At 58.1% G+C, this 27,099-nt stretch overlaps 1 protein-coding gene across 1 annotated transcript in view; it reads left to right on the plus strand.

The window, feature by feature from the left end:
- Nucleotides 1-8,282: 8,282 nt before the first annotated feature.
- Nucleotides 8,283-27,099, plus strand: part of CNTN2 (contactin 2) — a 32,432-nt gene continuing 13,615 nt past the window's right edge. Inside the window, exons 1-10 of the mRNA XM_069544499.1 lie at nucleotides 8,283-8,468; nucleotides 17,209-17,359; nucleotides 22,745-22,889; nucleotides 22,970-23,145; nucleotides 23,301-23,396; nucleotides 23,772-23,981; nucleotides 24,260-24,359; nucleotides 25,847-26,022; nucleotides 26,296-26,432; nucleotides 26,885-27,014. Coding sequence (XP_069400600.1) covers nucleotides 17,290-17,359; nucleotides 22,745-22,889; nucleotides 22,970-23,145; nucleotides 23,301-23,396; nucleotides 23,772-23,981; nucleotides 24,260-24,359; nucleotides 25,847-26,022; nucleotides 26,296-26,432; nucleotides 26,885-27,014 — 1,240 coding nt within the window. The 5' untranslated portion in view covers nucleotides 8,283-8,468; nucleotides 17,209-17,289. The remainder of the gene's footprint in view (nucleotides 8,469-17,208; nucleotides 17,360-22,744; nucleotides 22,890-22,969; nucleotides 23,146-23,300; nucleotides 23,397-23,771; nucleotides 23,982-24,259; nucleotides 24,360-25,846; nucleotides 26,023-26,295; nucleotides 26,433-26,884; nucleotides 27,015-27,099) is intronic.

Genomic DNA, 27,099 nt, shown 5'->3' on the forward strand with positions numbered 1-27,099 from the left:
AAACACACTCTTAGCACTTGGGCCTAAGGCTCTCGAAGGGATCACGATATCAGGACCTTTGGGACGGGGAGGGAGGTTCAGGACCTTTGGGACGGGGAGGGAGGCAGCCAGCTGTGGTCCAGCACGGTCTCTTCCTCTGCCGCATCCTGAACCCCGGAGAAGAATGGGGGCCGCACTTGTCAAGCCGTTTAACAAACACGTTTCGAGCAGCAATACTGCGCTGACGGTGCAAAGATGTAAGGCACAAGGTGAGACAGCCCATCCCCACGCAGGTGAGTGAGGAGCACGCCCGCGTGACAAGGGCACCGGGGAGGGCACCTCGTGCCCGGGAAAGGCGGGCACACGAGGCTCCCTGGAGGCACGACCTCCAGGCCAATTCTCGAGAGCAAGGAGGACGTAGCCAGGCATACCTAAGAGAGAAAGACAGCCATTTTCAGCAAAGAACACCACCAAAAGAGTGAAGTTGGAGTCCAGCACCTCCCAGAAAGGGCAGACAGGTCAGTGTGCTTGGAGCGAGCGGGGGATACTCTGGACAGGGGCTGAGCTAAAGGGGGCGGGGCAGGCGACACTAGACCACGAGTCCCTGCAAGGAGCCTGGCCCCAGCCTGGAGGCGGAGAAGCTGAAGAATTTTTAGCAGGAAAGTGGTATGATCTGATTTGCATTTTAGGAGGCTCCCTCTGACTGCAGTCTGGAGGGTGAATGGGAGCGGGCGAGACTGGAAACAGAAAGCCTGGTGAGGACAGATGGTAAGGGCGCAGGTGAAAACAGGTGAGCAGCAGAGCTACAACTTCGGGAGGGGGACCGGGGCAGGGCGTGCATGGGAGAGGCCCCTGGCGGGCAGAACTAGCAGGACTGAGTGGCTGGCAGGACACAGGAGGCAGGGGGAGGGGGTGGGTCCCAGAGGGTGTAAAGGGCGGGGCGCCATTCATGAGGCAGGGAAGCCAGGAGGAGAGGCCCGTGGACAGGGTAAAGGGGGGGTATCAACCGGGGTTCTCCCAAGAAAGAAAACAAGATGTGTGCGTGCGTGTGTACCAATACACGTGAAACAAATATGCTTCATCTCAAGGAACTGATTTACATAACTGTGAGGGCTATCGAGTCTGTTTGCTTATTACAAGCTGGCAGGTTGGAAACTCAGGTGAGAGCTGAGGCTGCAGACTGAGGGCAGAATTTCTTCCTCTGGAAAATCTCAGCTGTGCTTTTCAAGCCCTTCAGCTGATTGGATGAGGCCCGCCCACATTATGGAAGGTAACCTCCTTACTTGAAGTCAACTGATGGTAGATGTGAACCACATCTGCAAAATCACTTCTCAGCAACACCTAGATCAGTGTTTGATTAGACAGCTGGGTACTGTAGTCTAGCCAAGTTGACACACAAAACTGACCAACACAGGGATGGATACAGGGGCTGGTCCCATGTAGAGGTGTGAGAGCCCCGTGGTCATCTGATGAAGACTCCTGGCTGGCCAGCGCAGGTCTGAGCCCCATGCTCAGAACACTTCCAAGTCCCCATCACTTCTCCTCTGACAGTGGCTGAGTACACTGCCTCCCTGCCTCCAGGTCTGTGTCTGCCCTGTGCATTCCCCCTTCCCTGCCACCCCTGAGTGGACTTTCCAAAGCACACATCTCAGACTGTCTCTTGCCAGCTTAGACCCCTCCGATGGTCCCCACTTCCCTCAGATAAAGCTCCTCCTGGACTCATAAGGTTCCTTGAGGATTGACCACAGCCTTCCCCTTCAACCTCATCCCTTCCTTGAATCCTCAACCCTAGACCAACTCCTTTCCCAAACATACCATGTTCTGCCACACTGCTGCCTTTGCACAAACGGTTGCTCCTTCCTGGAACCACATGCTCCTCGCCCCTCCAGTTCAGTCAGTCAGTTCAGTTGCTCAGTCGTGTCCGACTCTTTGCAACCCCATGAATCGCAGCACACCAGGCCTCCCTGTCCATCACCAACTCCCGAAGTTCATTCAAACTCACATCCATCGAGTCGGTGATGCCATCCAGCCATCTCATCCTCTGTCATCCCCTTCTCCTCCTGCCCCCAATCCCTCCCAGCATCAGAGTCTTTTCCAATGAGTCAACTCTTTGCCTGAGGTGGCCAAAGTACTGGAGTTTCAGCTTTAGCATCATTCCTTCCAAAGAACACCCAGGGCTGATCTCCTTTAGAATGGACTGGTTGGATCTCTTTGTAGTCCAAGGGACTCTCAAAAGTCTTCTCCAACACCACAGTTCAAAAGCATCAATTCTTTGGCACTCAGCTTTCTTCACAGTCCAAATCCACACATGACCCCTGGAAAAACCATAGCCTTGACTAGACGGACCTTTGTTGGCAAAGTAACGTCTCTGCTTTTCAATATGCTATCTAGGTTAGTCATAACTTTCCTTCCAAGGAGTAAGCGTCTCCAAGCCCATGCCAAATACACCTGGCCTACCTCGTGAGCTCAGAGTATACCTTCAAGACTCAATTAAAATGTTTTCTCTGTTCCTGAGCCTCACTGTGGTTCCACTAGGCCAAGGCAGGTACCCCTCCATGATACTTTGTGCGAGCTGGGGTTACAGCACTCAATGGGTTGTGTTCTGATCATTTTTCACGTCATCCCACCATTCTGCTGTGAGCTCTGTAAGAGGGCATCCCCTGCCTTATTCTTCTCAGTGTCCCCAGTACCCAGCGCAGTGCTTGGTACAAGAGGACTCAATATCTGCTTGTTAAACGGATGGATGGATGGAAGGACAGATGTGGTCAATTTTCTCCCAGCTTCTGGCTGGACATTTCTTCTGTTCCAGGCACTGTCTAGGAACTTTGAATCCTGAGCCCAGGCTCTGGGTTGCAGGCAGCAGAAGCAGACTTCGGCTGTCGTAAGCAAAAAGGACATTCACCAGGAGGTTATCAGATGGATCACAGAACCAGAGGAGGCTATAGAAACCAACTCAGAAATGGGCAGAAACAGAGGCAGCAGAGGCGGCAAGGTCACATCTCAGGACAGCCTGCTCAGGACACCGCCTCGGGCGTCACTCACACCGGACGCTCCCCCACGGGTGCCAGAGCCATAAGCGTCCTGCCGCCTCCTCTGCTGCAGTCCAACATGGGTGCCTCCCTCCTCTGACCCACACAGCCCTCTGAGGCAGATCATCTCACCTCTATTTTACAGAAGAGGAAATTGAGGCTCAGAAAAGCCTAAGGTCACCAGACAATCAATACAGTGAGTGGGACTGGAATCAATAGCTGTCAGACACCAAAGCCCGTAGCCTTCCACTCTGTTCCGCACCGTCTCCTTCGAGGGGCACCACCCACCATGCTTATATAAGGGCAGCTCCCTGGATAGTGCTTCTTAGCAGCCCCCAAATTCTAATGTGCTGGCTTTTTTGTGACTGCATCTTTGGGGTATGTTTCTGGCCCTGACAGATTGTAGCAGGGAATATAAAGACAGCAAATTCAGCCCAAGAAGACTGAGCAGAGAGAGGGCCTGTACCCTGACATGGGTGGATTGAAGCTGCTTCCAGGAGATGACATCTCAGCCATCTGGGGATGCTGGACAGCAGGGCCTGGCCTGAGGCTTAGGGAGGCCTGCAGAATCTGGCCAAGGACCAGTGTCCTCACCTGCCCCTCCGGCTCCCATGTGCCCAGGCTGCGCGTTAGTCATACAGAGCGGGCTTTGTAAAGAGCACTCAGAGGCCGCTGCCCAGCAGCCCTGCCCCATCCAGGGCCGTGCTTTGAGGAGGAGGCCATCCTTGGTGGGGGAGTCTTCTGACAAAGTCAAAACATGGCCCTGCATGTCCTGGAGAGGCAGAGGGCAGAGCCCCAGATGGGGAACCCCAGCGCCTGATCCCAGCCCAGCTCCACCTCCACCATCCGGGACCCTGGGCCAGCCTTTCTGGGCTTCGGTTTCCCTACGGCTCCGTCCTTTGTTGGCTGCCCCTGCCCTCCCACCCTCCACCTCCCACACTGGCCAAACTGTGCATAAAAAATGATCTCAGGGTTCTTTGAGCTCTTTGGAGAGACCGCATAAATGCAAGGCATTATTAGCGTCATTACTATTAAATATTAATAATGACATTAGCATTGTCCATTATAAGCCTGAAAAGAAGCTCCAAGAGCCCTGGGTTGAAATGGCTAAGAGAATAATTAGGCCCCTCCGGGCCACAGGCCCCTTCAGGCCCTCACGCAACATTAGGAAGGCAGATGTGGGTGGGGTACTGAGATTTCCCTTCCAGCCCCCTGCTCAGTTCGACTTGGCTCCTCCCGGACCCACACGAATCACGCTCTTTCCAGTCCCCAGCAACCCCCTGCCAGAAACACGTTCCCCACCTCTACACTGTTTATTCCAGTTCAGGAAGCACCCCCAACCCATCCACCAAAACCTCTGCCCACCTCCTAGCTCCCGCTCTCCCCCATCTGAACTGTCAGAGCAGTCATTCTCCCCCATTTATTCACCAGTCAACGGATAGTTATTTGAGTCTCTGCTAGGCATCAGTCACTAGGTCACGCTGGGGGTGTGGGTGCGGGAAACATGGGCATGAATGAGAAAGTCTTTGCCCGCAGAGACTGCGTGGTCGAGTGAATCGTCACCAGTGTTTTGCATGGCGACTTCCCTGGCGGTTCAGACGGTAAAGCGTCTGCCTACAATGCAGGAGACCTGGGTTCGATCCCTGGGTCAGGAAGATCCCCTGGAGAAGGAAATGGCAACCCACTCCAGTATTCTTGCCTGGAAAATTCCAGAGATGGTGGAACTGAGCGACTTCACTTTCGCTTTCACACAAACAGTGCCTATAAAAGTCATATTTTAATCTACTTGTCCTTACACTATTCTAAGTTAAGAATAGGATTATTTGCATTTTGGTGATGAGAACCTGGATTCTCAGAGAAATTGAATGTCTGTCAGTGACCTGCCATTATCCCCCAGCTGGGTCATCCAGAGCAGAGAGAGTCCAGCTCTCCTGAAAGTGAATCCAGAGTCCCCCAACCCTTGAAGCAGAGAAGGGCTCAGCTATGAAGGTGCACACACTCATTATAGACAGGGAAGTTGAATCCGAAAAGGGCCCAAAGGGAAGTATGAATGTTTACTGAGTACCTACCATATGCTTAATTCAGCATTCACATCAACTAGGTGAGGTTTGTATCTTCACCCCTGTTTTTCAGATGGAGAACCTGGGACTCTGAGATTAGTGACTTGCTTGGGGCCACGCAGCCCGGAAGTAGCAGGACTATGTGTCAAGCTGGTCTGGTTTCAGAGCTTTGCCCAACCCGCCTGTCCCTCTTTCTGGAGGCTGCGGATGGACCATCCGCCTCCCACTGCCAGACTGCTTCCGGAAAGGTTACAGGCACACTGAAGACAGACCATATCTGGTGGCTCTTGAACACCCTGCTGTTCTAGGTAGAGACCCGGCTCCATAAACACATGAAGACTCCTGGGAGTGCTAGAAAACTTCTGAAGCCTGAGACCAGAGGTGAAGAGCCTGCTTGCAGGAGGGGCTGGGAAAGGCCATGTGAGGCTCAGAACTAACACGGGAGGAGAGCCACACCATCAGAGGCCTGTGTCCTGGCAGAGAGCTCCTCCCCACTGGCCCCCTGGGGCTGACCCGAGGCCCCTCCTTGACCACAGGAGATCCCCTGGTGGGCCTCCGGAGTGGGGAGCAGGTGGCCAGAGCAGGGTTGAGTGGCCCTCAAGATGCCTCCTGGAAGCCCCCACTCGGGGTCACCACATTGCCAGGCAAACAGTGGCCATTTGATTAGCTGCCTGACCGTCTTCAGGTGACCTTCTCTGCCCGTCTGGAAGTCTGTGGACCCAACTTGGGGATGAGGTGCCCGGCTCTAGACAACAGGAAGACACACTGATTAGCCCCGGAAAGAAGAGGTGCCCCTTGTAATCAACTATGCTGAGGATTCTGGGATCTGACAGGCACTAAAAAAAAGTATACCGCCCTGTCCCCTGCTCTGCCCACCGCAGAGGGGCCTGCAATGAGGGCTGGAGTACGTGGATACTGCAGTCAGACCAGCATGCTCCACTTCTCCTCTTGTTTACTCTGAGCAGGTTCTTCAGTCTCTCTGAGCCTCATCTGTAGAGGGAGCATAATAATAATAACACACACCCCCTTGGGTGGACAATTCAGATAAAGCACTTAGTACAGTTCCTGGCTCGTTGGAGACACTCAAGTTGTTGTTAATAATTTATACAATAATTAATAATAATATTATAAAATGCTGTTGCCATTATCAATCTAATGGACCCACAAGCAAAACTCAGCCTAGACCCCCAAAGGCTCAGCCCACTCTTTTGTCAGAAACAGAAGCACCTGAGAGGCAGTGAGGAGCCCCTAAGCCCGCTAAATCCACCTGAGATGAAACTTTGGGAGATATTGCCCCGAATCCAGTCCTGGGCTCAGTTAGCACTCTTGTTTGCACTTACTGTGGCTTCTGGAGCCCACGGGCAGGGCAGGCAGGTTGCAGAGGGGTCTGAGAACATCTTAGAGACCCCAGTCACCTGTATTATTGGGATGGGAACTGTGGCCTCCCCAAGGAACCACCCCCCGCCACAAGGGCGGCAGCTGTCCTAAACCAGTCATAAAGACAGCAGTGTCAATCTACAGCAATCCTCCCTGCAAACATTTCCAGACTATTGGCCCCTGAGTCAGCCAATACCTGTTCCGCCTCTCCCAGGGCAGCAGCTGAGCCAACCCCTCTTGGCAGCCGTTTCTGTTTGGAGAGAACTCGGGGCGCTCTCCTTGGAGCCTTGGTTGACGTGAGTGGGGTCAGAGGGCAGAGCTCACCTCAGAAGCTTGAGGCCAACTGCCAGCCTCAGGAAGACAGAGAGACAAGGACAACGTGGGCAGAGGCAGAAGAAGGAAGGACATCCCGGAAGGGACTTGCTCGGCAGCAGTCCAAGGAGGACTCACAGAGCCTCCATCAGGAGCGAGGAAGACTGTCCCTGAGCTGGGAAAGCTCCATGCAGGGGCAGGCCCGGGCGGGGGGGAAGTGGATGGGACCCGGGCAGGCATTCCAGCCTTGGAGGCTGAGCTACAGACCCTCCCTCCGTCCACACCTCCTTCTCCCTTTCCAGGCCCCTTCTCTGTCGACCCAGCCCCGTCCCAAGCCTCTGTGTCCCTCTCCACTCAAAGATACATGGAGCCACGCTCCAGGCTTGACAGCTATGTCCCCTGAAAGCTCTGATGGCCACGCTCCAGGCTTGACAGGTATGCCCCCTGAAAGCTCTGACGTTGGCGTGGCCCCACCAGCTGCTTCAGCATCTGGACCGCTCACTGGTCTCATCTGTGTGAGCTAGACAGCAGGTGGACCGGGATGGGGACACAGTGACAGCCTGCCTGGCCGCGGCTGCCACAGACGGCTCGTTCCTCCTCCTCCAGGCCCCAGCCTCCCAGGGCACGCCTGCCACACGACAGGAGCAGAGAGCGGGAGACGCGCCGCTCACCGGAGAGCACCTAGAGTCTCAGAGCCGGCAGGGACCCTGGCCACCTTTAGCCCCTTCAGGTTATCAGTGAGGCTCAGGAAGATGACACACTCAGCCTAGAACACTCAGTTGAGCTAGTCGCAGGGCCCAGACTGCCTTGCAGAGACCCAGACTCAACCTAGTGGGCTTTTCATGACAACACACTGCGGGCTGGTTGAAAGTGTGAAAAGCGGCTCAAGGTCTACTATATAATTTTAAAATATTTTGTCAATCAATGATATATGAGGTGATCCATCTGCATAAAATAATACTAATAATCCATGTAATTATTTACAGGAAAATAATAAACCCGGAGGCATGTAATTTAAATCTGTTAAGGTACATTCACTATCTATGTTAAAATTTCCTCTACTGTTCGGTTATCTTGACCAAGAGCCCACCTTACTCTCATAAACGGGAAACAATAAAGACGATCGGAGGCAGCCCTCCACCCCACTCGGCCCGCACCTCATTTCTAATTTGCAGCCCTTCCTCTAAGAGTCGATTCCATGGAGTTTGCTGCCATGGGTCTCCGGTTTGAGGACTAAGCTGCTCTCTAGTACTTCCTCAGCGCACCCTCTGCAGCCCTTCAGCTCGGCGCTGGGCAGGGAGGGCGGGGGCAGAGGCCAGGCGGCGCGGGGGCTGAGACGCCCGAGCCCCACGGAAGACGCGCCCGGCCCTTAAACACGGGAAGCAAATGAGGTGAAGCAGGGCGGCTGGGGAAGGGAGGGGCCGGGGCGCGTCTCCAGGCTGAGCCCGCGCCAGCCAGTGAGCGGCGCCGGCGAGAGGGAGGAGCGCATCTCGGTGCAGAGATGCTGCAGTGAACCGGCGGCACACAGGCGCACACAGGCGCACACGCGCACACGCGCGCCCTCGCCCGCCGCTGCACCAGGTCGGCAGCGAGCGCTGGGGCTGAGGGAGCGGAGCGGAGGAGGGCGGCTCGGGCCGGCAGCCCGGCTGGCTCGGCTCCCCGGCGTGAGCGGCGTCCCCCTTCCCCGGCCAACACCCTCCTTGCATCCCAGGTAGGTGCCAGCCGCTTTTGTCTCCTCCAGCCCAGGGGCTTCCCGGGGCACCGCTGTGGGCAGGGGCTGGGCGCTCAGTTCCTTTGCGGGGAGCAGGGCACAGGGCCAGAGCAGAAACCCCAGCTGGCTGGCAGGGGCCGTCTGACTTCTCACCCCAGCCCCCCAGGGGCCGCCGAGACCGAGACCCCCTCCGCCCTGTCGATGTAGGTGGCACCCTGCAGGGCCCTGGCAGGCCAGGCCTGGCCGGGAAGCTGAACCCCAAGAGTGTGTCTAGGAGCTCAAGCCACAGGCTGGCAGCAGTGACTGCCCCCAGAGTGGGCAGAGGCCACAGCCCTGCCCTGTGCCCCTAGCCCAGGGCTTGACTGTCTGTGAGTGAGGCCAGGCCCCCGTGCCCTGGCCTGCCCTGTCCCTGGATGGGAGCGAACCTGACTGGCCGGACGTGAGGCCGCGCTGGCCTGCCTGTGCAGGTTGACCTCTTTATAAAGTCCTGCTTCTGTTAGACCGAGGGGGAGGCTGCAGGAGGTGAGGGGAGACTGGAGCGCAAGTTTAGGCAAAGGCCCGTCCAGGAGCCCGGACTTAGGGAGGAGAACCTGGGTCAAGTCACATCCCTTCTGCCCTGCCCACCCTCCTCGTCTCCTCGGGCCACCCCATCCTCGCCGGTGGCGGTGAAGGAGGTGCAGAAGTTTGACTTTCCAGCAGGGGAGGGGATGGGCCGGAAGGGAGAGGGCTGCCAAGTCGGGGGTCTTGAAAGAGAAGGCAGTCCTATGGGCCAGAGGCAGAGGGGGGTGCGCAGCCATCTCCTCCTCCAGGAGGGGTCCCCATGTCTGGGGAGCGGAAGGGGGTGAGCTGAGACAGCGCCTGTGGAAGGAGAGTGTTCGCGCCGCGCAGGGACAAAGCCACAGACGGGTGGGGGCTGAGCCTGAGTCCTAGGGGAGAAGCTGTCGGTCCAGGCTGTTTAGAGGTTGGGGAGCTGTGAGTGCCCATGACCCCTGCCCCGGAGAATCTGGGCTTGCTTGCCCCCAGGTTTCCTGCTCCTAACTTCCCCCTGCTTCACATCCAGCCTGCAGTGGGTCAGACTCCTCTCACCCTTGCCTTCCGGCCTGACCCCCAAAGCCCCAGCCTCCCTCCCCAGCCCAGCTGGCATCCTGTCCTTCTGCCTGGAGGGAGGCGAGAGGAGGAAGACTCCACGTTAGCCAGGGTGTCGCTGGTCTGATCACATTCCCGGCGGCCGTCTGGGACTCCTCTCCCAGCCTCCCGGCCAGAGAGCCCACCCGATGGGACCGAGGGCAGAGAGGGTGGGCCGGAGGTGGGGCAGAGACGTGCCCGACCCTGGCCTTGGGAGCAGGGAGGTCCATGCCCCACCCGGGGCCCACCACCTAACCCTCTCCAGCCAGGCTGCAGGTCCCCTCGAGGATGGCTTTCACCTGAGGTCAGAGTTCTCTCTCCTTCCTCATGAGATCTACCAGGAGCTCCCAGCCATCAGGAGGGGGCTGAGGTGAGACAGACATGGAGGGGCCGCTGTGCCCACGGCAGCAAAGTCCCCGATGCCCCCTCTCCTTCTGGGGCCCCCCTGAGTGGCGGGGGACTCAGAAGCACACTGCCCGAGCAGAGGGGCCCTGCTTATTCCCCTCTTACTCCCCACCCAGTGTCTACACCCGCAAGCTGTCTCCACACGGTCCCTGCGGGTCAAATGCACGCCCCCACCCCACACCATCCCCCCCAGCCCCGGATTTCACTCCCTTATGCAACTCCGTTCCAACACCTTCTCTGCCAGAGTAGTTTAAATAGACACGTGTGGGAAGGGCCTCTGAGGCAGTGCGCTCAGCAGGATGGTCTCTGACTGGCTGACCAGACTCGCTCCTCAGGAGCAGTACTAAGAAAGAGGTGCCCGCAAAGTGTCTTCTTTGACTTGAAGACCATTGGGGAAGCCACGCCCTTTGAGAAGGCACAGTGCCCCCACCCCCAGAGATGTCCTCAGCCAAATGTTTGTGAGAAAGCTTATCTCAGAAGCCTAAGGTCAGAACCACAGGGTTGATTCACAGGAAAAGAACTAGAGCAACAGATACGCCAATGAAGCAAGAGAGACTGAAGCTAGACTGCAGGAGCGACTTCCTCACCAGGACGATGAGCCGTGAAGAGTTGGGGCAGCCTCTTTCCCATGACTGTGTGAGGGGCGGGGACGTGGGGTCCGGGCCAAGCTGAGAGGCACTTCTGCCTGGAGTAGAAGTTGGGCTGGATGACCCTGTAAATTTCTCCCAGCCTCAGGTCATCCTGCAATAAATACAGGCAGGAGTGACTCAGGAATCCATGGGCAGACAGGCATCCTTTTCTCTCCCTCTTCCATGCTGCCCACCTCTCACCCTTCTGGACCTCCCCAGTCTAGACCAAACCCCCTGGGGCTTTGCTAACTTGGAATATTCATGGAAATTTTTGTGGGTTCTGTGCCCTGATGGTAACCATCCTGGAGTGAAGAAGTCCTTCCATGGGTTTAATGAGTTATCTTGCTATAAACTGAGCCCATGTTTCCTTGTTTACCCAAAGAGGGTGCAAATCACAGCTAAGGTGTGTGATGGTCTCACCCAAAACCGAGCACACTCCATCGCAGGACTTGGGCCGACCCAAGGGCACTCCGCTTCTTTATCTGATGACTCCCACCCCACACTCAGGGCACCCCCCGGATGACACCAGCTGGTCTCCTCCAGCCTGCATCCTCTCCATGTCTGCCCGCCTGATAGACCAAAGGCTTCTCCACCCTGGGTCTGGCGGAAGGGTGGCCCTCCTGCAGCATAGCCCCACAGGTGCCATTAACCGGGGCCCTGGCGTGGACACTGGCCGAAGGGGAGGAGCAAGTTCAAACCCAGCCTGACCAGGTTTGGTTCCGAACCAGCCTGTCCAGAAACGGGGGAATCTCTCAGCAGAGAAGAGGGGACATGCAAAATTGCTCTACTGATTTATTCCTGATTTGGATTTTCCAAACCAAGTTGGAACAATTGCTCCCGCTCCTGATATCGCAGAAAGGGACTCTCCTCCAAAGCCCTCTCTCCTTCTGCCCCCAGACCCCACGCTTAGCAGGCAGGCAGGCAGACAGGAACCCTGGAGTCTGGGTGCTGCGAGCCCCACCTCCAGGTCACCTCAGAAGCCCGCAGAGCTCGCCCCTTCTGTCCACTCCCAACTTTGCGGGGTCTCTTCAGTGGAGAGAATGGGCACAGGAGGGAAAGACTCCAGGCCGCAGATCAAGGGCTGACCCTCCCAGACCAGGGCCCAACGCTTAGGCAGATCCGCAAGCCTGGGAGTCCCAGCTCTCCCCGGAGGGCACAATCATGCCGGGGCAGGGCCTCAGGGTGCCAGCTGCAAATACAAAGAGGCTGCAGAGACCAGCAGGGCCCAGGAGGGAGGCAGCATAAGGAGCAGGCAGGGGCGGGACCGCGGCCAGGCTGCCCTGTCCCCAAGCAGTCCCTGTTCCCACGGGGACTGAGGGGTTCCCCTCCCGCCCAACACACCCAGGGACCTGCTCCAGCTCAGGACACCAGCCGCCCGCCACCGAGGCCTCAAAGGCACCATCCTCTTCCCACCAGCTCCTGCCCCACCGGGCACGGAGCCCCACAAGGCCTGTGCAGACCCCGTCCTCCCAGGGGCATAGAGGTGGTTTAGACCTTTCTGGAAGACAGTGGTCATGTCCCAGGACCCTTTCACAGGCAATTCCTTTTGTAGCCAGAGTCCCCCTCCCATCTTAGACCCCACAGGCAGGAGGTAGGGCGGCTGATAAAAAGTACCTGCTCAGGGGAGCCCACATGTGTGTCTGAGCCAGGCGCCCTCCTGCACGCACAGAGCCTGGGTGTGACAGTGTGCCCCTGTGTCCTCGTCTGCAACGGCATGCCTGTGGGTGCTTGCCCAGGCCCCCCACACCGGTGGGGGTGAAGGGGGAAGGCGCCCGTGCAGGGAGACAGGAGAGGGGAGTGTTCTCCGTGCATGTGAGTCTGGCCCAGATGTTGAGACCGTGTGGAACCTCGGCTCACAGCCAGGCGCGGCGTCTGTGGGCCCGCTTGTGTGTCCCTCGGTGTGCCGGTGCCTGCGCTTGAGACTGGTGAGGGTTCTCAGTGACAAGCTCTGATGTTCCTCAAGCACTTGCTGTGGGCCAGGAATGGTGCTGACCTCACAGGAGTCCCGGGAGGTGGGTACTTCCCTTCTCATTCCCATTCTGCAGACCGAGACTGAGGCTCAGAGTTCAGGAACATACAGTCACTGGGGTTATACCGGTTAGTTATCCTAAGGTTACACTGGCTAGTAAGCATGAGGCCTGTCAACACCGGACCCCACCCCCGCCTTTAAGCAGCATGCCGGGGGCGGGGAACCCAGGGTGCCCCTGTAAGCCCTGGTGGCTTATAAGAAGTCACTGAGTCTCTGGCCTCAACTGGGCTCCTAACTCCTTTTCCTACCCCCATTCATCCCAGACCTGCTCAGATCTCCGTTGTCAGGGGAAAGGAGAGACGGGTTCCAGGGCCGGGAACCTCAGTACCCTAGTAGAGGGCGTCTTTCATTTGCTGACTGGCCCTGAGCAGGGGTCCTCAGCCCGCAGACCCTGGTGGAGTCCAGCTCCCAGCCTCCCAATCCCCAGTTGTCTTCCAGATCCTTTGTCTCCAGGGCCCAGCAACTCAGCCAGCTCCCCTGAACCTCGAGCAGCTATGAACTCCCGCGTTCTCTCAGGACGGGTCCCAAATAGTGGCAGCCTGTGCCCGCCTGTGCCAGCCTGCGCCTGCCCCCCTGCACCAGGGCAGCTGCCTGGGGCCAGCTCTGGCCTGGCATAGCTCCACTCCAGCCCGAGCTCCATCCTGGGCATTCTAGAGTGTGTCACAGGGCTGGTGTGGAAGACGACTGGCCCCTGAGGCTCTCGAGCACATCCCCCGGTTGCATTCAGCTGGGCAGGAGCTCTGCAAGGGTGGTGGTGTTGTTCCTGCCCACCCCTCACGTTTAGCACAGTGCCTGGCACACAGTGTTAAATATACAACGGAGACAGACGCAGGACGAGGCCAGATGCCAGTGCCTCGTATCAGGGAGGCAGTGAGGTCCCATCTCTGCCCCAGGCTCTGTGGTGGGAGTGGGAGGCGGTGGGGGGTTCGGGGGGGTGTTCACACAGGCCTTGGCTCAGTGCACATCTGGTGGAGTTGATCAGTCTCCAGTGCTCCCAGAGGACAGCCCTAGGCGTGCCCAGTCCCAGCCCCTCTGCATCCACGTCTCCTCTGGGGCCACAGGTCTCAGTCCCCAGGGACGCCCAGGGCGCTTGAACCCAGAGGTGACTGATTGAAGCCTGGATTAAACTGAAGGATGAGTAGAGGAATCGTGTTATTCATGATGAGTTATAATTACTTATAGTAAGAGAGAGAACCTGGTGACTCAACGATAAAGAATCCGCCTGCCAATGCAAGAGATGCAGGTTCAGTCCCTGGGTGGGGAGGATCTCCTGGAGAAGCAAATGGCAACCCACTGCAGTATTCTTGCCTGGAAAGTCCCATGGACAGAGGAGTTTGGCGGGCTACAATCCTTGGGGTCTCAAAGAGTCAGACATGACTTAGCAACAAAAGCAAACAAAAGAGATGGCAGCTGCTTCTGAGCACTGCCGTGCGGGGGTGAATGATCCAGCGTGTAGGTCTCAGAGAAGCAAGGCAGGGCTGGGTCCTCGCACCCTGTGCCGGGTGGAGACGCAAGACACACACGCACTCACACACACACAGAGGCATATGCACAAAGAACAGATACTGCCCCCACACACAGACACAGGTACATGCATACACACAGAGACAGAAGACCAGACCACACACATACAGAGGGACGCACAGACATCACACACGTGTGGACACACGCACACCCACCCACTCTCTCCAGCACTGCTGCTGGGCACAGCAGACCCCTGCCCAAGTCTGCAGGCCAGCCTCCGGTCCCTGTCAGTCCGTCTCTGTGCCGCTCGGGCAGCTCAGGATAAGGGCACGTCTCCCCCAGCCTGCACCCTCCCCCTGTGAGCTCGCAGGACTGGCAGACAGACAAAGGGCAGGCAGCGAAGGATGACTGAGCACCTTCTCTGGGCCAGACTCTAGACGGGGCACACTGCCAAAGAGACGTTTTCAAACCATTCGGAACCGCGGATCCCTTTGTGTAGAGGGAACCTGGGAGGGAAGCCCAGCGGATACAGCAAGTGTGAGGGGAGCTGCTCTGGCTGGAGCGGGGAGGGGTCTGTAGTGGATCCAGCAAGTGTGAGGGGAGCTGCTCTGGCTGGAGCGGGGAGGGGTCTCTAGTGGATCCAGCAAGGGTGAGGGGAGCTGCTCTGGCTGAAGTGGGGAGGGTCCGCTGCCCCATCCTCTGTCCATGCCCCCGGCCCCACCGTCAGCCAGGGCAAGTCCAAACAGCCCGAGGACTGCCCCTGCGGGGTGCTCCACACCTCACTGACCGCTCAGAACCACTCTGGGAAGGAAGTGTTATGGTCTCCACTTGGCAGATGAGAACACTGAGGTCCACCAGGGGAGAAGACTCGTCCAAGTTCACAACACTGTTAGGAGACAAAGCCAAGGTCACCGACTCCTGTTGTGATTCCAAAGCCTGCGGTGGTTTCCAGTGCCCAGTGGCTCCCTGTCATGAGGACAGCTTTCTGCATTTGTGACCCTCCAGGGTCCTGCTTCTAGATTCTTCCATGACTGAGCACCCTGCTGACCCTGTGTGAGAGTGTGTGTGTGTGAGGGAGTGTGTGTGAGAGTAGGAGGGTGCCCGTGTGTGTCTGTCTGCCCTGGGTTAACCCTTAAGCAGGACTGAAGCCTGGTCAACCCACCGTGTGAGTGTGAGTGTGAGTGTGAGTGTGAGCGTCTGACACGACAGCTGTTCTCAGGCAGGTGAGCATGACACACACGTGGTGCCCGTTCTGCACCGAGCGCCCTGGGGGAGTGTCCGGCCGGCTGAAAGTGCTGAAACCTTGCGTCGAGGTCTGGAGCGGAAAGGGACAAGGATGGGGATGGGCAAGTCCGGGCCGCCTGACATGGGGAGGGGCACGATGCCGGAGCTGGGGCAGGGGAGGGGGTGCACCAGTTTAAGCTCACCCCCCATAGAACACCCAGCTCCTCAGCCCACATCTTGCCTGAGCCCTGCGGCCGCTTCTCCCCACAACCTTCCCAGCTGAGGCTGCTGGGGAGGCAGGAAAAGGGCGGTGCCGGCCCATGCTGAGGCTGAAAGAGGTTTGGGAGCCCTTCTTTGCGGGGAGTGGAGCCCACAGTGAGGCAGAGAGACCCTGAGCTTGCCTGGTCTGCAGGCCCTGCACGGGCCCCAGGCCTCCACTGCCCACCCCCATCCAGGCCAGCCTTCCCAGGCCCTCGGGAGCACTGCTGTCTCACAGCTGCAGGAGACACTGGAGCACCCGCCTGCCACAGGAGGACGCTGAAGCACAGGAGCACGTGGGTTTCGGAGCAGGCTAGCAGCGGAGTCCCCAGCCAGGCTGTCTCCCTCAACCTTAGACCTTCTCCTGCTCTTAGCTTCCTGCAAAGCAGGTGGTGGGGCTGAGAGGTGGGCCCTGCAGTGGTGTGACCTCTCCTTGCAGCCTGGGGGCCCTGCAACCCAGGCTCACTCTGACGACCGGAAGGAGGCCCCTGGACTCCACACTCCCCCAAACTGTGCGGGTTTGCCTGGAGATGGGGGTAGGTGGCCCCACTCCTGCTCCAGGATGAGGCCCCCACCTCTCAGACTGATGGAGAGAGGCTCTGATTGCTATTGGTGCCCCCAGGGAGCATGTTTTCCAGGTCTTCAGGATTTAACCACACCTCTGCTCATCCTGACTTCCCTGGTAGCTCAGGCGGTAAAGAATCTGCCTGTAAGGCAGGAGAACCATGTTCGATCCCTGGGCTGATCAAACCCGGTTCAACTGATCCCAGGTTGGATACCTGGATCTATCAATCCCTGGGCTGATCGAACCCGGTTCAACTGATCCCAGATTGGATCCCGGGGTCAATCCCTGGTTGATTCCTGGGTTAATCAAACCCGGTTTGATTGATCCCAGGTTGGGTCCCTGGGTCAAGAGGATCCCCTGGAGAAGGGCAGCTCGTCTCGGCAGGCAGGAAGTTCGTCTAGGAGCTGCATTATCTCTTGCCCAGAGGCCTGTCGGGACCACTAGTCCACCTGGCGGGGAGCCTTGCTAAGGGGGCCACAGTTACGGCTCCATCATGCACTGCACATAAGGGCGAAAGGGGCGGGATGCATCAGTGAAACTCCTCCCCACTGCTAGAAAATAAGGCTGGTTCCTAGAGGCTAGAAGCAGCTCACAGAGACCCTCATTACCCTCCAACCCAGCCACTGTGGGAGCGCGACCAGGGAGAGTGGGCCTGAGAAGATGGAGCCAGTTCCCCACACCCGGGCTCAGGCCCCAGCCTGAGCTCTCCAGCCCTCCAGGAGAGCTGTTCCCGGTGAACATGCAGCGGCTTCTTGCCTCCCGATTAGTCACTGCCTTCACTTCCCGAGCAGCACCACTCAGTGGGCGGTAGGAGGAGGGGAGGGGCCCAGGGCAGAGCCAGACCCCCAGGGGGCCAGCAGGAGGCACTCAGCCCGGGAAGAGCTACTGGGCAATAGCCAGGCCCTTCCCCAGGGCCCTGAAGAGGGTGGGAGCGACTCCAGCCTTTCCTCGGGCTGAGGCAGAAGCGTTGCCGGCCCGTGCGCCCAGAGCCGGGAGTGCACTGCTCAGCTCCGAGGCCTCCCCATCCCTCTGCCCCACCAGGTCCCTCTCGGCCTCCAGCCGGACACTCCCTGTGCTGGGCTGAGGCTCATCTCCGCTGCCGGCCCCAGCCTGGAGCCCACCATGGGGACGCCCCTCGGGAGGAGAGCATGCCTGCTGATGCTGGTAGCCGCGGCCCTAGTCTCCACGCCAGGTAAGAGGGCTTGTCCGGAGCCAGCAGCGATGGGTCGGGTGTTCTGTCATTGTTAGGGATGACTACAGAGATAACTGACTCTGCACTTCAGCGTGAGGCCATGTCCTCGTGGAATTTTCACGTCTGCGGATTTTACTTTTCCTGAGATTAGGAGAAGAGGGGACGAGTCTTTGTCTCATTGTAGATGAACGAAACATGATCCAGAGAGGGTGAGTGGCTTGCCCTGGGTCACACAGCAAGACTACGGCCCAGCCAGAGCTCCACATTAGCGCAGAGTTGTAGCCCTTAAGGCTGCAAGATGAAATTAAAAATTAGCTGCTTAATTGTCCTAGCCGCACTTCAAGGCCTCATGGCCGCATGGGACGGCACAGATTATAGAATATTACCATCCTCACATACTGCTCTGTTGGATAGGACCGCTCTAAGGTCCCCTGACCACAAAACCCTGGGAGGGCGGGCTCCTCAGGGCAACACTGAGGCCTGGCAAGTAGACGAGATATGGAACAGGGTCTGCGCAGAGATGAGGCAGAGCAGAGGGTGCCCAGGAAGCAGGCAGGAGAGGCCCAAGGAAAGGTTCTCGAGCCAGGGATCCCGGGGTGGGGGGCTGGCAGGAGGGGAGGGGGCAGGGCAGAGCAAGCTGCAGGCCCCCAGGCTGGGCTGGCAGAGCCGGAGGGTCTCCAGCAGCCTCTGCAGCTCAAGCACCTGCTGGGACCGCTGCTCTGTCTCTCCGCCCTGACCCCCAGCCTAGACCCACAGACGTGTCCTTTCCCCTTCAAGATCGCCACGGGAGAAAGTGTGCCCATCGTCTGATGGCCTTCTGGAGCCCTAACCGCTTCAGACTCCACCTCCCCACCCCGCGGTCCCCTGCAGGGCTGCATATCTTAAATTCTTCGTCATGGCTGGGAGGGACCCCACTGGTATACTGTCAAATGTCCTCATTATGTTCTGACCACCTCCCAGCCCTGCACCCAGATCATTGAGGCTGCTAGGAAGTAAGGGAGCCTCCTGGGCGCCCAGCCCAGGCCTAGCTTCTGGTGCCGGGGCTTCTAGGCCTGGAGGTGCTGCTGGGGTAGGGAGCCCAGGCTTCAGGAGCAGGAGACATCTAGCCCAGAGAAAGCAGAGGAGGGGGGTGCCTGGGCTCCGCCACATTCCTGACCCTCAGGGGCAGCTCAGTCCTGGGGCTCCAGCCCCCAAGGCAGACAGCGGAGTCCTCAGACCCTGAGAGGCAGGAAGACCCAGGGAGGTGGGACCTGGCCGGCCCCCTGGAGAGCGGCAGAGGGAGGAGTGGAGTGTCCTACAGCTGTTCGTCCTGGGAGGGGCCTCGGCTCTTAGCTGTCTCTGTGCACCCACCCTGAGGACACAGCTTTGGACTCCTACGCCCCAGTGCAAAGCAGCGCTGTGCGGCTTCCCCCGCAGACTCCCAGCTCCCTCTCTGCTTCCTCTGCGAGGCCCCGATGCCTGTGCACTGAGGAGCAGGGTTGTCTGGACAGGGAATCAGGAGAAAATCAGAGAGGCTGTCAAACAAGGAGAGCATGGAGGGGGTGGGTTTGCCTGGGAGTCTGTGTGTGTGTGTGTGTGTGTGTGGATGTGGGTGGATGTGTGTGTAGCTTCACAGGGAGGCCTGGGGTGAGTGAGTGTGTGCCTGTGGATGTCTGGGAGGGTAGAGATGTGAGCGAGTTATTGCATGGAGGACGTGCTGCATTTTGGGGGAGACAAACGTGAACAGACGTCCTTACACGCGGTGCAGTGGCTCGCAGCTCTAACTGCCCTTCAGAACGTCCACGCAGCCCCTTTAAAATCTAGATTCTTTGGCCTCCCTCCTAGAGATGCTGATTCGGTACCTTCAGGATGGACCAGCACCTCTGACGCTTCTGCTGGGAGCCCTGAGCCCGGTGGCTGAGGACGTGGCTCTCGGGGAGGCTGGCCAGGGTCCACACCCCAGATCTGCTCCTTCTCACTGTGTGATTTGGGGCCAGTTTTTTAACCTCTAAGTCTCAGTTTTCAGATTAGCCAAACAATAAAATGGCGGTACCTATCTTGTAAAGAGGTTACAAAAAAGAAACGTAGAACATGATATTGATAAAGAGTAAGCCCTCAAGAGATAGAATCTATGTTGTGGTTATTAACGCCTGGATGTTATGAACGCCCGTTTTGTATATGTATACACATAGGCAAGTATATGTGGACATTTGTAGCCGTCTGTGCCTGGAAACCGATGTGTGTATCAACGTATGTATCTGACTCCTGGAGTAGCTTAGAGAGTCATGTATGTATATATGTGTGATGTCTGTGTGCACGTGAGGAAGTGGGCGTACATGGCAGGCGTGGAAAGTGTGCCTGTGTGGATGTCGGGGTGAGGGTGTGTATATGGCCAAGTGCAGGGGATCAAGCTTGGGATCAAGTGCAGAAGGAAGCCAGTCTTAAAGCATCAGCGTGCCCCAGGCCCACTCAGCCCCCCACCCCCACCATGAAGACAGACTTCCTGGAAGCTGCGATTATGCAGGGCTGTTCCCAGCAGCCTGGCTGCCTCCCCCGCCCCTCCGCACAGTCCCAGCTGGGGCAGGGGTCCCTCCCCTCCACCACCATCATTAACTCGGGATTAAGCTGGGCCATCTCTGAGGCCCGGGGCAGCCATGAGGGAGAGGGACGGCTGAGGGGGCAGGAGGCAGGGTGCCGTTTCAGGAAGCCCCGCCTCCTCCTCCATTCTGAGAGCTGCTTAGCAGCTGCCGTCATTCCCAGGGGTCTGGAACCAAGCCTCAGCTGTGACATGGGGTCCATCCCCGCCCCTGGACTAAGGCTGACAGCTGGATGAACCAGGAGAGTAGGCACTAGTTAATGGGGACCCCACCTCACGACCGACCAAGGAAGCTAAGATCAGCTTCACTAAGGGACAGGAGCCAACTAGGGGTGGCCTGGCTCCCGCCTGACGCCACAAAGGCAAGGCATGCCCAGCTGCCTGGCCAGCACGTCGAGGCGGGTGTGGGACCCTGCCCTTTGCCTCGCATCCCCTGCCCAGGGAGCCTGGACCCGCGCCGGGAAGAGCAAGGCATCTGCTCTGGGAGGGGCCAGGCAGAGAAACGCCGCCGTTTGCATGCGGGATGCCCATCCGCTCAGCAAACCCAGGAGCCCAGGGTCCAGACCTCTGTGTGCCCCAGGCTTGCCCTGTGACGATGGGCAAGTTGTTCCCCTTTCTGGGCCTCTCTTTCTTGAACTGACACATGGAAATTTTATACAGTGCCCTAAAGCCACCTGCACAGCATCCACCCGCCCCTGAGCCTGCCTGCCCCTGGTCCCCGCCCCACGCCTCACCTGGGTCCAGGAGCAGCACTGAGCACACCACCTGTGTCAGGCTGGCCCTGCTCTGGGCCTCGAGGGGCGGTCACCTTTCCACCTCCCAGGTGAGGAAGCTGAGGCCGAGGGTCCTGTGGCAGCCCACAGAGGCCCAAGCCCCAGCACATTCCCTGGGGACGCCCCCCAGAAGGAGCACAGGCCCAGGGCCACGCGTCCTCTCCCTGCCGCTTGGCCTGTGGCTTCCAGGAGTCTCTCCAGGCCCCTCTCACACCCCACAGGCCAGGTTTCCCGTGAGTCCTCTGGCCTCTTCCACTCCAAGGGTCCCTGCGCGTGAGCCTAAGCCACTGTCACGGTCCTTGCCTCCTTGCACTGTCAGCTTTCTGCCTTCCTTCCTGGGCCTCCGGCTCCATGTGATGGAAGGAGTCGCTGTTACCCAGTGCTAAGTATACAGCAGGTACTCAGTACCTGCGAGGGAGGGGTGGCTGACTGAACTAACTTGACGAGATGGAATCTGCCTTGTTGTTTTGTCATTAAGTCATGTCCAGCTCTTTGCAACTCCATGAACTGTGGCTCACCAGGCTTCCCTGTCCTCACCATCTCCTGGCGTTTGCTCAAACTCATGTCCATTGAGTTGGTGATGCCATCTCACCATCTCAGCCTCTACTGCCTCCTTCTCTTGCCTTCAATCTTTCCCAGCATCAGGCTCTTTTCCAAAAAGTTGGCTCTTTGCATCAGATGGTCAAGTATTGGAGCTTCCAATGAATGTTCAGGGGTGATTTCCTTTAGGATAGACTGGTTTGATCTTGCCGTCCAAAAGGACTCTCAAGAGTCTTCTCCAGCTTCACAGTTTGAAAGCATCAATTCTTCAGCACTCAGCCATCTTTACAGTCCAACTCTCATATCTGTACTTGACTACTGGAAAAACCATAGCTTTGACTACATGGACCTTTGCCAGCAAAGTGATGTCTCTGCTTTTTAATACGCTGTCTAGGTTTGTCATGACTTGTCTTCCAAGGAGCAAGCATCTTTTAATTTCATGGCTGCAGCCCCTGTCCACAGTGATTTTGGAGCCGAAGAAAATAAAGTCTGTCACTGTTTCCATTGTTTTCCCATCCATTTGCCATGAAGTGATGGGACCGGATGCCATGATCTTAGTTTTTTGAAAGTTGAGTTTTTTAAGCCAGCTTTTTCACTCTCCTCTTTCACTCTCATCAAGAGGCTCTTTAGTTTCTCTTCACTTTCTGCCCTAAGGGTGGTATCATCTGAATATCTGAAGTTGTTGATATTTGTTTCTCCCGCCAGTCTTTATCTCAGCTTGTGACTCATCCAGCCTGGCGTTTCGCATGATGTACTCTGCATATGAGTTAAATAAGCAGGGTGACGATATACAGCCTTGACGTGCTCCTTTCCCGATTTTGAACCAGCCCATTGTTCCATGTCCTGTTCTAACCGTTGCTTCTTGACCTGTATACACGTTTCTCAGGAGGCAGGAAAGGTGATCTGATATTCCCATCTCTTTAAGAATTTTCCAGTTTATTGTGATTCACGCAGTCAAAGGCTTTCTCATAGTCAATGAGGGAGATGTTTTTGGAATTCTCTTGCTTTTTCTGTGATTCAACAGATGTTGGCAATTTGATCTCTGGTTCCTCTGCCTTTTCTAAATCCAGCTTTTACATTTGGAAGTTCTCAGTTCATGTACTGTTGAAGCCTAGCTTGAAGAATTTTGAGCGTTATCTTGCTAGCATGTGAAATGAGCGCAACTGTATAGTACACTGAACATTCTTTGGCACTGTCTTTCTTTGGGATGTGAATGAAAAGTGACCTTTTCCAGTCTTGTGGCCACTGCTGAGTTTTCCAAATTTGTGGTCTGCCTAACCTATTGAAATTGAATTTTTAATTAATTATAATCAAACAAAATTAAAAATCTGGTTACTCGGCTGCACCAGCCATATTTCAGAGGTACAGTGGCCAGTGGCTACTGTACTGGACAGTTCAGAAAATGGAAGCTTCCCATCACTGCAGGAAGTTCTATTGGAGATCAGGCTCCAGCTGGCCCCGAGGCCCTGAGACGTCTGGTGATGTCCCCCATTGCAGCTTGGAGCTCGGCCTGGGGATCCCCAGCTACCTTTGGGCCTGTCTTTGAAGAGCAGCCCCTTGGCCTGCTATTCCCAGAGGAGTCCACAGAGGAGAAGGTGACGCTGGCCTGCCGTGCGCGGGCCAGCCCTCCAGCCACCTATAGGTGAGGCCCCGCGGCGGTGAAGGGAGGCCCTGGGCGGCGGCAGGCTGTCCTCACATCAGCCCCTGCCACCCCCACTGCAGGTGGAAGATGAACGGCACCGACATGAAGCTGGAGCCAGGCTCCCGCCAGCAGCTGGTTGGGGGCAACCTGGTCATCATGAACCCCAGCAAGGCCCAGGATGCTGGTGTCTACCAGTGCCTGGCCTCCAACCCCGTGGGCACTGTCGTCAGCAGAGAGGCTGTCCTCCGCTTCGGCTGTGAGCCCCACGGGGGGCTGAGATGCTGTGGGGGTGGCAAAGAGGGTGCTGGGAGGTGTCCAGAAAGGGCGAGTGACTCCTGCCCCATGGAGGCTGATGGGGCAGGGACCGCAGGCTTGAAGGCCAGCGCCTGAGGGCCTGGTTTCCACCTCCAGTTCTGCAGGAATTCTCCAAGGAGGAGCGAGACCCAGTGAAGACCCACGAAGGCTGGGGGGTGATGCTACCCTGCAACCCACCCGCCCACTACCCAGGTGAGCCAGGCCCTGGGTGATGCCGATGCGAGAGGGTACAGGAGGCGTCTGGCCACTTATGGAAGAGGGATGGAGTAAGCGGTGGTGAGGGGCCCTGGAATGCTGATCCCTGGGTCCCCAGCTCCAGATGATTCTGTGCCCCCCAGCACGCCAGACTGGGAGTGTCCCCCAACCACTGCGAGCTGTCTCCCCAGCAGACCGCACTCCCTGAGAGTGGGGCTAAAGATGCGACTTCCCTCTGGGTCTCCCCCCAGCCCCAGTTCAGGGCCCAGCGCCTCTCAGGACCAGGTCTACGGGTCCCCAGTGTACTGTGGGGTCCCAGCAGAGCTGCTCCATTGACCAGCGGCCCAGGCCCCTCACACGCCCCCTTCGCAGGCTTGTCCTACCGCTGGCTCCTCAATGAGTTCCCCAACTTCATCCCAACGGACGGGCGGCACTTCGTGTCCCAGACCACAGGGAACCTGTACATCGCCCGGACCAACGCCTCGGACCTGGGCAACTACTCCTGCCTGGCCACTAGCCACATGGACTTCTCCACCAAGAGCGTCTTCAGCAAGTTTGCTCAGCTCAACCTGGCCGCAGAAGGTCAGGGTCGGTGTGCAGGGCCGGGGGCAGGGGGCTGAAGGCTCAAGGGCGTTGGGAACGCGGGTTTTCCGTCTGAAGCTGTAAAGAGCAGCTCGGAGGGCACAGGGTCTGTGCCTGGACCCTGGGGCCCTCCTGCGGCCCAGTCTCAGGGCCTTGCTCCAGCCACCAACGGGAAAGGAAATCAAGAAACGCAGGCTCTGAGCTGCGCTGAGGTCACAGGCACAGGAGCCCTGACCTGGAGTGTTTGTGTCTGATGCGCACACTCCCCCTCTCCGCAGACACCAGGCTCTTTGCTCCCAGCATCAAGGCCCGGTTCCCAGCAGAGACCTACGCACTGGTGGGACAGCAGGTCACCCTGGAGTGCTTCGCCTTTGGGAAGTGAGTGGTGGGAAGGGAGGGCCAGCCCCTCCGAGCCCCCAGGGAGAGGGCAGGGCCAGCTCTCAGTCATCTTGGTGTCCCTGCGCAGGGTCTAGCAGAATGCTGGGCCCTCAGTGGACACTGAGTCTGTAGGTGAGGCATCGCACACTCCAGGGCCCTGACACATGTCGGCTCACTTGGTCTTCCCAGCCCATGACTGGTTCAGGCAGCTTATGTAGCACCACAGGCTGGAGGCAGGTAACGTGGTGCGTGGACCCAAGCTGGCCTGCCTTATTCAAACCCCAGCTCTGTCACTTGCTGACATGGAGACCTTGGGTAAACCACTTAACCTCTCTAAGCCTCAGTTTCCCTATTTGCTCAGTTCAGTTGCTCAGTCATGTCCGACTCTTTGCGTCCCCATGAACCGCAGCACACCAGTCCTCCTTGTCCATCACCAACTCCCGGAGTCTACCCACACCCATGTCCATTGAGTCAGTGATGCCATCCAGCCATCTCATCCTCTGTCGTCCCCTTCTCCTCCTGTCCTCAATCTTTCCCAGCATCAGAGTCATCCCTTCACATCAGGTGGCCAGAGTATTGGAATTTCAGCTTTACCATCAGTCCTTCCAATGAACACCCAGGACTGATCTGCTTTAGGATGGACTGGTTGGATTTCCTTGCAGTCCAAGGGACTCTCAAGAGTCTTCTCCAGCATCACAGTTCAAACCATCAATTCTTCAGCACTCCGCTTTCTTTATAGTCCAGCTCTCACATTCCCTACTTGTACCTAGCGTTAATAATAGTACCTACCTCCTGGGGTTGTTATGAGGTTTGCATGAACTAATATACATACAGTGCTTAGAACAGTATCTGGCATTGAGTAAGTGTTCTATGGATGCTAACAGTTACCTTTTAAGATAGAAAGTTTGTAACAGAAATCTTCCCCGCTTGGGAGAAGAACTCACTGGACCAGTGCTAAGCTGCTAGCAGGTGCTGGATAAATGTCCCTATAATGAATGAAAGAATGTAACTTGACCATTGGTCCTCTCCTCCCTCCTATATCTCCTGGGTTACCCAGGATGCCCCCTGCTTTGTAGAGACTGATTGGGCTTCCAGAAAACCCATCTTGAAAGCACATAAGAGTCATTGAGTCCTCAGTCAATTTAGTACACAGATTACTAACAGCTAAATCCCCTTTGAAAAGTAGAGGCCAGGCCCCGCTGAGGAGAAAGGAGAGGGACCCGTAGAGACCTCGGTCTCAGGCCGCTGCTGGGAAGGCAGGGCCCAGGAGAGGCCACTGAGGGGGTGGGGGGAGGGCAAGCCAGCTTCGGGGTGCAGGCCCCGGGGGCGCTGAGCCCCCGGGAGCAGCTTCTCGCTGCCCCCCTCCCCGTCTCTCCTGGACCCCTCTCCCTTCCCCACCTGCCCAGCGTCCCAGGAGGGCCTGGTGGGCGTGAGGCACGGGGCGCCTGCCCAGCCCCGCCCAGCCCCCTGGCTCTGTCTCCCCGCAGCCCCGTGCCCAGGATCAAATGGCGCAAAGTGGACGGCTCCCTGTCCCCGCAGTGGGCCACGGCCGAGCCCACCCTGCAGATCCCCAGCGTGGGCTTCGAGGACGAGGGCACCTACGAGTGTGAGGCGGAGAACGCCAAGGGCCGCGACACCGTCCAGGGCCGCATCATCGTGCAGGGTAGGCCGGCCGGCGCCCGCGGCCCCGCCGTCCCGGTCCCGAGAGGCGGCCCCTGAGCTGCAGAGCGCACGGGACGCGCTACAGAGGTTTAAGTCGCTCAAAGCTACTGGCAGAGGCGCCAAATGCCGGTTTTCGTGAACCTGCTTCTCCCCACCGCCCACCACCCCCGCCCCGGTCCCGGAACCCTCCGCCCTCTGCTGTCCGACTGTCCCGGAGACTTAGCCCCGAGGCCCTGCCCGGCTCCGCGGCAGACGCTCCCTTTGGTCTCCACAGCTCAGCCCGAGTGGCTCCGGGTCATCTCAGATAGGGAGGCTGACATCGGTTCCGATCTCCACTGGGCCTGCGCCGCCGCCGGCAAGCCCCGGCCGGCAGTGCGCTGGCTGCGGAACGGGGAGCCTCTGACCTCCCAGGTAGGAGACCTGGGGCGTCCGCCCCCCCACCCCCCAGCTCAGTGCGCTCTGCTCCCTGGCCCCCTCCCCCCCACACCCCCGGGGGCCCTCTGGGCCAGTAAGGGTGCCGGAGGGTAGTTCTAGGTGCTTCTGTACATCCGAGTCACGTTCTCCCGGTCAGCTGGAGAGAATCCTGACTGGAGGGTCCTGGGACTTGAGTCCAGGCACACCTCAGCCACAAACGCACCGGTGGTCCTGAGTGGGTCGGTCCCTCAGCCCCCTGGCTTCCACGTGCCGACATGGAAGGGCTGGGGAACCTCTGAAGCCTGGGATCCAGGCGGCCCTGGAGAGGACCGCACAGGGGGGCTTTCTCCAGGCAGCCCCGTCTCCACTGCGCGCCTCTGTGAGCGCCCACGGGGCGCTCCAGGGGTCCTGATGCCCCTGCCCTGCCTGGGGCGGGCGTGTCTGCACAGGCCCGGGTAGAAGTGCTGGCCGGGGACTTGCGGTTCTCCAAGCTGAGCCTGGAGGACTCCGGCATGTACCAGTGCGTGGCGGAGAACAAGCACGGTACCATCTACGCCAGCGCGGAGCTGGCGGTGCAAGGTAAAGGGCCCAGGGAGAGAGGATGTCCCCAGGGACACGCTGGGGGGGGGGGGGGGTGGTGCGGGGGGAGGGGGTCAGGAATTCT

The sequence above is a fragment of the Ovis canadensis genome, chromosome 12, assembly GCF_042477335.2.
Source record: "Ovis canadensis isolate MfBH-ARS-UI-01 breed Bighorn chromosome 12, ARS-UI_OviCan_v2, whole genome shotgun sequence".
NCBI lineage: Eukaryota > Metazoa > Chordata > Mammalia > Artiodactyla > Bovidae > Ovis > Ovis canadensis.